This window comes from Phalaenopsis equestris, unplaced genomic scaffold, assembly GCF_001263595.1.
Source record: "Phalaenopsis equestris unplaced genomic scaffold, ASM126359v1 Scaffold000112, whole genome shotgun sequence".
NCBI lineage: Eukaryota > Viridiplantae > Streptophyta > Magnoliopsida > Asparagales > Orchidaceae > Phalaenopsis > Phalaenopsis equestris.
The window spans coordinates 156,409-169,176 of record NW_018164554.1 but is presented as its reverse complement, the minus strand read 5'-3'; the positions used below and the strand labels follow the sequence as shown (position 1 = coordinate 169,176).

Here is a 12,768-nt window from a genome sequence, read left to right as displayed (position 1 = left end):
TTATCAGAACAACCACCATACTTTCGATCTTCATAATGAAATTTTGGAGCTAAACCAACAGCTGAATCAAATTTCTCCTTTGTAATAATTAAGCATACCGCATCACCAATAGAACTCGCTGACAAAGAGCCAACAGATTCCCCAAAAAGTGTCCATTCTCCAAAGTGACTTCCCTCTGTCAACTCCACTACATGTTCATTATTGTCTTGAATTGCAGTTCTCTGATCCAAATCAGTGGAAAAAAGAGGGGAAGCAACAGGACTTGAGGTGTCTACAATATATGATAGTCTAACAACACCTTTCTGAATGATGTATAGACCAGTCAAAGGCTTACCCTGAAATAAAAATAAGATAGTACAATCAGTTTTGAGGATAAACCATGGAACTACTATGACGTACAACATATATTTCAAGCCATAGCTAAATTAACAATCATTCATGCAAAGACATAGAAAAACCTTTTAAAACTTCAGAAAAGTAGCCTAATGTTGAGGATTGGAGATTTTCTAGAATTTGGAACTTTGGTTAACTTTGTATTTTCTTTGGCACATGATTGTGGGTAATTTGAAACTAAAAGGTTTAAGGAAATTAAAATTTTCAAATATTCCTTTTGTCTTAAAGAGTGTTACGAGTCAAAATACTAGAATCTACACTACCTTTTCAATTATTTTTTGCTCATCGGAGAAAGAAACTTCCACAAGCGACTCAGCAATATGACTCAGTTGTAAGATTGTCAGCCTTGAAAAAGGCTCTATTGATCTGAGCAACTTCAACAATGCTAGGTTGGAAAACTCAGATGTAAAAATTCCTCGAAAATCCTCCCTTTTTAATGCCCAGAGTGTTCCAGTAGTTACAGCACGAACAGATGACTGAAGCGGCTTGTTGTACCTGGTTTAAACATTGTGAGAAAATGTGACTTCTTTAGATGTTAGCAGAATAGGCAAACAAAAAAGACATTATGAATGAATTCAACTAAAATTATGAATTTGTAAACTCCCTTGTGTATACTTCAAACTTCTCTCCTAAAATCCTCCTTCCCGTCAATACTGAAAATTCCCCTCCATGAGAACAAAACAAAATAGGCTATATCAAAGTACAACTAAATTGTTGAGTAGAGGATTTGCGTAATAGAGGATTTTTTATAGCATCCATTTTATCAACCACTTGTCATATCAATTGAACGATGCCCTGTAGCTCAGCTGCTATGGTTTTCTCATTCGTTTTATTTTGAGTGTCATTTTTGCCTAAAACATTTTTAGATCTTACTTCTTACTTTGCATTTGGCCTAACAGACTGACCCTCAGTATTTTCTGATTATCTTTCACACATATTTATCTGTATTGGCAATAATTACTATTTCAAAGTAATTTATCATATAATAATTATATCGTGCATGCATGATATTTTAAGTCGTATGGGTTATCCACCCAAGATTTATCAAACTATAGCTTTGCATAAATCAATTGATATTTAATCACATTCTTACTTCTTCTAAATCCAGCACGCTTCCATCATTTTCTTTATTCAATAATCATGCTCTGATATCACTTTTTATCACACGCCAACTGGCTCTCCTTTTAAGGGTCGGCTGAGGTGCAACACAGACGGACAATTCAATCTGACTAAATTCTCACCAACACTCATCCTGACTTGGGGAATCAGAACTCAGTGAGTGATAAACTAGTCTAACTAAATTATCGTTATTATACGTAATGCATTGCATTTCATAATTCATTCATATACACATTACAAAGAGTGAAAAATCATATCATCAAATCATATAACTATATAAAGTTGTCAAAATCCAATATGAATAAAAATACATACCCAAAAATTATGTACAAGCTCCCAAAATTATAAGTGAGAAAGCTGTACAAGTCACACCTGACTACTCACACTCCTGAGCTCCTTAACCCTTCCTGAAAAATAATAACGTAGAGTGAGCAACAATGAGCTCAGGAAAATAATCAAAGCTAAAATAAAATTTTATACATGAAAAGGAAATAACGTGCTTGCTCAAATGAAATTGTGCATATCTACACACAAGTCACAATACGCTAGAACCATATAATACATGACGAAAAACAAGTAGTGTAGAAATCAAGACGTGTAAAACATATATATATCAGTATATTCATGTATAGTCATAAACATATTCATAATAACATAGTCATCACAGTGTCATCATAGCAATATCATCACATGATAGCAACGTCACTTGTAAATATATAGGTTTCAACTATTTTCATATTCTCTTATATAATGAGTCATTATTCTGCCCCACAGATCACATAAAAACTATCAAAAAAGGTTGTCCCCCAACATAACAGTCATCAATAGCACCCTTGGTACCAACAATTCCCTACATTCTGTCACCACTTGATCAAAATGGTTCCAGAAATTCATAGTCGGGTGAACACCGGGAGTCGGAAATACCACATCCCTGCATAGAGTACTTGCAAGAACTTCTATATAATTCTAGACATAATATTTCTTGTGACATTTCATAAAGCATAATATCTGTAGCATATGCTCATAGACATTTCATATATCGCATGTATGAATCATAGCAAATGAATACCTGCGGGCATTTATTTCATAAACATAGTCATATATATCATAGCATAGTAGCATCTCATATATTGCAAGAGAAATCAATTGGCATTCATACATTTCATGTAGATATTCATCTACAATATACAAGAAGTCTAAATGCAATAGTGTCGAATACATAATCACATAAAACCTACATAAGGATATTTTTCTTAAATTAGCACATGATTATTTTATCTGACTTGACAGAAAAGCTCTACGAAGAGTTTCTATGCTCGTCTCAAGCTCGCCGCTTCATGTAAACAATCTGGAATTCTTAGGCAACTTAAGGTTTCATGAAAACTGGTTCATAACATGCATTAACCCAAAACATGTCTTAAATGCCAACACACCTCATACCGGCTTTTCTCGAAAAAACCCAACCTTTTTTCAATCCGCCTAAACTTCTCACCTATTCTTCTTAGCACCTCAATCCTCTCTTCCCCTTCACTGATTTCATGACCAAACCCTTATAAAAGCTTGCAAACCAAGTTCGACGCTTTCGACACAAAATTGCCTCCCTTTATGGACGCCAATGATGAAAAAATTGCATGAATTAAGAAATACGTCAAAATGAAAACATGAGGATGGCAAAAAAAATCTAGAATAGTGAGCGAGAAGGATTCATGCTCATTGAAATCGTCCCGGAAGTCATTACCATGAGTTGCAGTTCCCAGGTGCCCGCTCGTACCTTCCCCTACCCCCACCCCCTACCCCCACCCCCGAAATTCCTCGCTTGAAGGCAGATTACGGGAGAGGGGAGTGGGATGCTGCACTTTATCTCGTCCTCCTCTCTTCTCAGCCCCTCGATTAAATCGAGTCCTTGCATGAATGTATAAGTGCGCAAAGGTCGCCTGGATATAGTGTAGAGACGGAAGATTAGGGAAACAAGAGGATTAACTAAGGTTTAATTAGATTAATTAAACTTCCAAATTTTATATCTTCCAATCTATTAACAATTCACGCTTAGTGTTATATATCGAATTAATCGGTTTGATTAGTAGAACTTTAGAAAATTGCTTCGAGCAAATTCTAAGGGGGCCTAATTTGGGTACTTTATAATTTGCCAAAAATCTTTACTTGGTTCTCAAATTTTGGGCGTTATAGAGGATAATGACACGGAAGCTCTGTTTGATCAAGGACCTCGTGATTCTGTATCCGCGAGATTCCGCAATCAGTAGGTTTCACGGGATCGTCAAAAGCCCGCAATCGCATGAATTGGAACAACCTCTAGCTTGAAATATTTTTTCTTTTTGATTTCTTCCCTATTTCTCTATTTTTAATTGGTCTAATTTCTCTGTGAGATCTATCTATATTTCATTATTCCCTATTTTTTTAGGCTAATAGCTTTGTTTATGAGATGTTTTCTCCTAATTTTCTCTATTGGAGTGTTGCATCTTTGAATTTCATTTAGTGGTGTGTTTGTAACATAATTGAATCGAAGTAGGGATCACTCCCGGACATTCAAATGCTTCATTCATTATCAAATTTGTTGCTTGCTTCTATATGATAACAAAAAGGAATAGCTTTTCGCTTCTGGTTCGCAATCATCCCACCGCTCCCGCCGAATTTCAACTGAAAACCATCCTCTCGATTTCCTTAACTATCCAACAATTTATCTACCCCTTTCTTCTACTCTTTCACACCTCTTAAGAACCATAAAATGGTTTCATAAAATTTGATTGCTTTTTCATGAATCACTTTATCATAAAAGAACTTGATCATTATTTCCTTACAACATCCTTATCAAGTTCCAATTAACTACTTCAATTTTACCATTCGTCCATGGTGGAATGTAAAACTCTTTTTTCATTTTTATGTCCATCATACTTCACAATGCTCCCTAAAACTACCAAAGGAATTGGTTGTCTCTAATTCTATTAAAAATAATGTAGGTAAGCTAAAGTATTTCCACAAGAGTTAAGAGAATAGCATTGTTGCTTCTCCTAATTAAGCATTCTTGTCAGGAATCAAGCTCGCACTTTCTAAAAAATCAATAATGATTAACACATAATTAAATTATTTCTTAATCTCAAAAATCCCTAAAAAATTTTAAGAATACTTTACAGATGTCAGCAATTTTTTACTTGATAGCATTGAAGCATTCTATTAGAATAAACCCTTAATCACTTAATCTCCATGTCCATCTTTATGCCATCAGAAACATCTCTTTGAGTTTTGTAGCATCTTCTCAGCTCTAAAATCTACTACTATATATTTATAATTTATGGGATCGCTTGAATCAAGCGATCTAATCAGTCCTATATGATATGCATGATAGATGATGTTTATGGCAGAAGAATCATCTTTTGTCATGACTCGACCCGGGGCTTGAAATCAACCAAAGTAGAAACATACGGTCGGACGGTGATAATCATAATTTTCTATTTTCATTTTCTATAACTAACATTTAATCATTCTGAAACAAATGAAAGAGTCACTACAAAATTAATAATAAATTCAACAAATAATAAATTTACATTGACTCGGATTGCTCGCGTCTACTATAGATATTCATTTCTCAATTACCATCTTTTAACCTGAAAGGTTAATTTTAAATAAAATGAGCTACAATAAACAAAAAATACTCATACTTCTAAACTATAATAATGCAATGAATAAGAAAATAATATGACATTTCACAATTAATATTTATTAATATAATCAATCAAGATATTTCAAAATATTTATTATTTCATACTATATTATTTCAATAATGATATCATTTTATATACAACCATCACAGAAGTATCGTCTAAAGTTATACCATTTGAGGTATTTCAATATCAATATCTCTTTTTTATTTACGTGCACAAGTACCTTATCATTCCTATGCTAGTACTATAAAGGGATGAATTTAATTATAACCAAGTATGCACATACAATCAGTCTATACATTTCATCTCATTCATACATTCTTTTCATTTAATTTTAACTTTAAATAATACATAACATTAGTAGATTTAAAATATATATTCATCGCAGAGATATGACAAACATCTAAAAGAGCATATAAATCATAGTACAATGGTGCAAGCAGGTTTCAGCAAAAATCAATGAATTCAGTTTAAAAGAAACAAAAACTACTATAGCTTAAAACTAAGAGTACTCACCTTAATTTTCATTGAGTTACTCTTTGGTTTGCCTTAGCCTCGACTCCTCTAATTTGCTAGCTATAATAAACATATGTATTCCCTTTAATAAAATTTTATTATATTAATTCATTATGGAAATCTAATCTTTACTTGCTTATTTATTTTAGTTTATTTTATTATTGATATTACATTATTTAGGCAATAAATTTTATCATTTTCTTCTTTATGTAAATCCTAATTATTTTTTTTTTTTTTTATTCACTATACATAAAAAAATTACTTAAAACATACCTTAGCACGGCTAACATTTAATATATTTTCAATTAAATAACTAATTTTGAAAAAAATAAACTACACAAAACTTGGTTCGGATCTTCTCCCGCATGCAAAATGTTGCCTCAGCTCAGAAAAATAGTTTAACCTCACCCTTGTTTGCTTCATCCAACTCCTCTCGTCCACTTTGCACAAAAAAAGCTTTGATCATGCTCGCAAGTCCCTCCTTCACACTGTCTCTCACCTCTTCGTCCTCCTTCACGCTGAAGCAACATGCAGAGCATTCCTCATTGCTCTTCTTCTTCACATAGAATCTGAATGTGTCTCCCTCAAACAAGGTCGTACATGACGTCATTCCTTCCACGCCTCAAACATGTTTGTCCTGCTTGATGCTCCTCTTCCTTCTCACCGAACAAAATCAAGCCTCTCATACATTAGAAAGTAAAACAACTAAAAAGGAGAGAAGATAGATAACATGGATTTAGCAACCTAGAAATGTAATTCACTAAATTAATGAAATAGATAAAAAAACTCTAGTTTATAATTTGAAGGAGTCACAATACACATCAAATAAATAAGAAATGATTAAGACAATCCAGACTATTTGTGGCGTTCAATTTTCTTTTACAATATTTAAAATGTCAAATTTAATTCCTTAACTTTTCAAACATAATTCAAAAGACTTTCACATAGGATCATTGCTTCATTTGACAAAAACTTCATGCAAAGGTCATAAATAAAGAGTGAAATAAGGGTTTTTAAAAAATAAAATTTTGACACCTTGATTTATGTTGAATACCCTAATTCATGAACTTTGTGTAAAATGTCCTTTAAATTAAACAATGATTTCAATTGTAGAGATTTTTTAATCGTAAGGAGTCAATGAATTAATTTGGATATTTGAAATAGACTGATACTAAGTGTTCTCTACAAATAAGCCAAGGACCGTTTTGAACATTTTCTGTCAAATAAACAATTTGAAAAAATTCCAAATGAAAGTCATAAGATATGTTGTCAAATAAGTGGAAGTCCATGCATGATAATCATTCGCCTAATTCGACCTAACAAAATTCCTAAAATAAAAAAATAGGTGTTGACCAAATCAAAATGCACCCTAACATAGACATTCTCCTCTTAACATAGAATTAGCCGTTGAGATCACTACTAAAACTTCTCTTAAATATGAAGCTAGTTATGCTCCCATCCCCATACAATCAAATATGTTCCATGCATCCAAACGAAGGTATGATTTTGACTCAACTTACCAGGATAAAACTTGGATTTGAAACTGGAAGTTGAACTTGAGCCTGTTAAGCCTAACTCAATATAAAAGCGTTCTTGAAAAAATTGCATAAGGCTAGGCACCCAAATGACAGAGATCATGAATCATCGGGTAATTTGCAACTAATCATGCAGCAATATCGATCTAAAATAGAAAGTTAAAACTAGCATATGCGTTACTAAAGAAACAACGAGTCATATTCGGATGTGTATTGTTGAAAGATCTCGTAAATAATTATGATTATGTTCCGTAATTGTTATACTCTATATATAAAGGTTTATGAATTGTATGAGTGATCTTAGGAATCACTATTTATTTTCTTCTATATAAGGGTAGTTAGTTGAATAGTATATTTCTCCTTAATTAGGGAGATTAGCTGTCTTTTTGTCCCTAGTTAAAACTCTTTAAACAGTTGTACATCAATATAGAAAAATGATTCAGTCCTCTTATATTTTTTTCACTGTTTTTCATAGTATCAGAGCCTACTGCTCGATCGTCGGGATCATGATCGGCGTCGTTGGTGCAGAGACCCTAGAACTCCGCTTTTCCTTTCTTCTGCTTAGTCGTCGCGAAGCAACTGCGAACAGAGCTCGTTGGGAAGGCAACGAGAGGATCACGTCTTGCTGACAAGGATCGCTGCAGAAAACCCTCGTGACACATTTGCTAGGAAGGGAAACCGCACGGTCCCAGAACTTGTGCGCGTGGTTAACGAAGCGATTTCGCATCTCGAATTCCTTTCGACGGCGAAGGCCGTAATCTTTTGCTTCGGCGGGCGAATCTCAGGTTCCTGATGCACGCTCATAGACAGCACGTGCTCGAGCAATTTCACCGTTCTTCATCTCTAAAATATCTGAAGTCACATCTAGGACAAGCCAGCCTCTTCAGTCATCTCAATCCGAACCTCAGAGAAATACATCTGAAAACCATCCCATTCAGATCACTACAATCCGACTAAATGGTGATAATTTTCTTCGATGGTCACAAACTGTTCGCATGTATCTCCGAGGAAGAGAAAAGATTGTCTATATCACAGTTCATACTAAGCAACCTAACGTGAATGACATAACTTATGTCATTGGGATGTGAAAAACTCAATGGTAATGACATGGTTGGTCAATTTCATGACTGAAGAGATAAGCACAATTACTTGTGTTACTCTACAGCCAAGAAATTATGGGACAATGTTTCAGAAATGTACTCTGATCTTATAAATCAATCCCAAGTTTACGAGTTGACCCTACGACTTGGCGAAATTTGCCAAGGTGAGGATTCTGTGACAAAGTATTTCTACTCTCTTAAGTGGATTTGGCAGGACCTGGACTTATTCAACGATCATGAGTGGAAATTAAGTGGAACATGAGTGGAAATTAAAAGATGACTGCAACCAATACAAGAAAATAGTGGATACTGGCTGAATCTTCAAATTTCTTGCAGTTCTAAACATTGAATATGATGAGGTCTGTGGCCGAATAATTGGAAGAAATCTCTTGCCTCCAATTGGTGAAGATTTTGCGGAGGTAAGGAGAGAAGAGAGTCAGAGACATGTGATGTTAGGGAAAAAGACTGCAGGTTCAACCGTGTCCGTGGAAGGATCAGCGTTGGCTATTCCGAAACTCAAGTAAGCAGGAAAACTTCTAACAACCAGCGTGTAGAATACAAAAATAACCTGCAATGTGACTACTGGGGAAAGTCATGTCATACTCGCGACAAATGTTGTAAGTTGCATGGTAAATCACCTAATGTTAAGGGAAAAAATTCTGGTGAACATGGCACATCTACAGCAAATGAGGCTGAGTCATCTTCACTTAGTAAAGAGCAATTAAGTCATCTTCTTAAACTGTTGAAATCTTACTCATCATCTAATGCTCTTATCGGTTCTATAACACAAACAGGTAGTAATCCTTTGGCTTTATCTGTTCTAGGAAGTATCACTCCTTGGATCATAGATTCAAGAGCCTCTGATTATATGACAAGTTGTTCTCAATTATTTGATTTGTATTATCCATGTTCCAGTTCCGAAAAAATCAGAATAGCTGATGGCAGCTTTTCAACTATTGCAGGAACAAGAAATATTAAAACAGAAAAAATCTCTTTGAAATCAGTCTTACATGTTCCAATACTTACATGTAATCTTTTTTCCGTTAGCAAATTATCCAAAGACTCTGATTATTTCATTATTTTTTCTCCTTTCAATTGTGTTTTTAGGACCGAAACTTGGGGAAGATGATTGGAACTGCTAAAGAAATAAATGGGTTGTACTACTATGATGGAACTGCTTCTGCGAATAAAACAGCTCATGGATTAGGTAGTATAAGTTTAAGCTTTAACTATGATCTAGTTATGTTATGGCATAAAAGATTAAAGCATCCTAGCTTTTCATATCTCAAATATTTATTTCCTAAACTATTTAAAAGTATTAATTGTTCAAAACTTCATTATGAAGCTTGTAATTTAGCTAAAAGTCATCGTGTTTCGTTTCCAATAAAATTATATTCTACTTCAAAACCATTTTATTTGTTGCATAGTGATATTTGGGGCCCATCCAAAGTTAACACCTTTTCTGAAAAAAAGATGGTTTGTAACATTTATTGATGATCACGCACGAGTTTGCTGGGTTTATTTATTGGAAAAGAAACCTAAAGTTGAACAACGATTTAAATATTTTTTTCACGTGATTGAAAATCAATTTCAAACAAAAATTGACATTCTAAGAAGGGATAATGAGACTTGAAAATGGACATTTATTTTGAAAAAAGATATTCTGCATCAATCCACTTGTCGTGACACACCACAACAAAATGGTATTGTTGAAAGGAAAAATAGACTTGAAAGAAAAAATAGGCATTTACTTGAAACATTTACTAGAAGTTGCCCGGGCACTTATGTTTTTCATGAATGTTCCTAAATATCTTTGAGGTAATGCACTCCTTACCTCATGTAATTTAATAAACAGAATGTCATCTCAAGTTCTGAAATTTAAAACACCTTTACAAGTCTTGAAAAATTATTTTTCCATATGTAAGATAATAGTTGATCTCCCTTTAAAGGTTTTTGGATGTGTTTGTTATGTGCATATCCCAAATGTGTTTCGCTCAAAATTTGATCCTGAAGCTGAAAAATGTGTTTTGATTGGTTATGCTTCAAATAAAAGTGGATACAAATGTTTTAGTCCAGTCAAAAAAAAAAATTTTGAGAGCATGGATGTCAAGTTTGTCCAGGATCACTCTTTTTTTCAAAATAATTTTCTTTAGGGGAGAACTTAGTTGAAGAAAATAATTTTTGGAAAACTTTACCCATTTCTTTAGCTAATTTTGATATGGAAACTAGGGTTAGCACTACTAATCCTATTTTGTCAGATGTTACTTTATCAGAGACGGGAAGAAGTACTTCCAACAAGTCATAATCCAGTGGACCATAATCCTTAACATAAGCTGCAGGTTTATACTAGTAAGAAATTCCATAAAGTTACTACAGCCCCAGTTACTCCCTTAGCAGAGGTTCAATCAATTTTGTCGAATGCCCTACAACTCAGAGTAACCTTCCCTCTACTTCAAGCCCTCCTGATCTTGATCTTCTAATTGTTTTATAAAAAGAAATCCGAACATACACGAAACATCTTATCACACAATACTTGTCATATGAAAACTATCAAAAAATAATAGAGCATTTGTGTCTAGGATTTCTAATATGCTTGTTCCAAGAACTATTCAGGAAGCATTAAGCATTAGGTGAATTAGGTGAACCGAGTTGGAGATTAGCTGTGATGGAAGAAATAAATGCTCTTAAAAGAAAAAACACTTAGACAGTCATTGATCTACCTAAAGTCAAAAAGACGCATGGGTGCAAATGGGTGTTCACGGTGAAGTTTAAAGCTGATGGAAGTGTGGAGAGATACAAAGCGAGACTAGTAGCAAAAGGATTTACTCAAACTCATGGTATTGATTATCAAAAGACTTTTGCTCATGTTGTTAAAATTAACTCTATTAGAGTGCTTCTTTCTCTTGCAGTTAACTTCAACTGGCCACTTCATGCATTTGATATAAAGAATGTGTTTTTCAATGGAGAATTGCGAGAAGAAGTATATATAGACCTCCCACCCGAATTTGAAGAAAAATTTGAAAAAGGTAAAGTGTGCAAATTAAAAAAGTCTTTGTATGGGTTAAAGCGGTCTCCTAGAGCTTGGTTTGAGCGTTTTGGTGATATTATCAAGAGACATGGATTCTCTTAAAGCCAAGCTGATCACACTCTTTTTTCAAACATTCCATCAAAGATAAAGTAGCCATTATGATTTTGTATGTAGATGACATAATCATGAAAGGGGATGATTTTCTTGAGATTAGCAACTTGAAGAGAAAACTTAAAGCCGAAATTGATATTAAGAACTTGGGAAAGCTAAAATATTTCCTCGGAATGGAGTTTGCAAGATCCAAGGAGGGAATATTTGTCAATCAACGCAAGTAACGCAAGTATGTACTTGATTTACTGTATGTACTTGATTTACTCAAAGAAACAGAAATGACAGGTTGTAAGGCGGCAGATACGCCAATTGAACCTAATGTAAAGTTGAAAATAGCAGCAGCTAATGAGGTGATGGACAAAGCACGCTATCAAAGATTGGTATGGAGACTAATCTATTTGGCTCACACTCGACCTGACATAGCCTTTGTAGTGAGTGTTGTGAGTCAATTCATGCATTCACCTGGACCGACCTACTTTGAAGCTGCATTCAAAATTTTGAGATAGCTCAAAAGAACTCCTGAAAAAGATCTTTTGTTCAAAAAGGGAGAACATCTACTGATAGAGGCCTTCACAGATGCAGATTGGGCAGGAGATGTAAATGATAGAAGATCCACCTCAGGTTATTGTTTATTTGTAGGAGGAAATCTAGTTACTTGGAAAAGTAAAAAACAAAGTGTGGCGGCAAGAAGTAGTGCTGAAGCAGAATTCCGCTCGGTGGCACATGGACTCTGTGAAGTGTTATGGATAAAAAGACTCCTGGATAAGTTGAAGATTCCTATACCAGCACCTATTAAAGTTTACTGTGACAACAAGGCTGCAATATCTATAGCTCATAATCTAGTTCTACATGACAGAACATGTAGAAGTTGACAAACATTTCATTAAAAAGAAGATAGATAGCGGTGTGATATGTATGTCCTACATACTCACTGCTAGTCAAACAACAGATATACTAACAAAAGGTCTTTTCAAAGTGCAACGCGAGAATCTAGTTAACAGGTTTGTCATGAGTGACATCTTCATGCCAGTTTGAGAGAGTGTTGAAAGATCTCGTAAATAATTATGATTATATTCCATATTTGTTATATGTTGACCTCATTTTTGGTGAGGTCTTAGTCTCCTACTCTTAGAACCTAGGATCTAGCTTTAGGAGTTCTTATTGACAATCCTAGCGGACTAGCAATGGAGCCCCCCTCCCGTAGAACTTCAAGCCACTTCTTGACTCATTTTTGTGAAGAACTCGCATGAGTGGTTCCAAGCACTCAACTTCTAGTTGTAAGGGCTAAG

The 12,768-nt window shown here is 34.4% G+C and overlaps 1 protein-coding gene across 1 annotated transcript in view; it reads right to left on the bottom strand.

The window, feature by feature from the left end:
• Nucleotides 1–12,768, bottom strand: part of LOC110020911 (protein phosphatase 2C and cyclic nucleotide-binding/kinase domain-containing protein) — a 41,232-nt gene that overhangs the window by 10,279 nt on the left and 18,185 nt on the right. The window contains exons 8-9 of the mRNA XM_020719189.1: nucleotides 657–888; nucleotides 22–335 (exon numbers count right to left, since the gene is read on the bottom strand). Coding sequence (XP_020574848.1) covers nucleotides 22–335; nucleotides 657–888 — 546 coding nt within the window. The remainder of the gene's footprint in view (nucleotides 1–21; nucleotides 336–656; nucleotides 889–12,768) is intronic.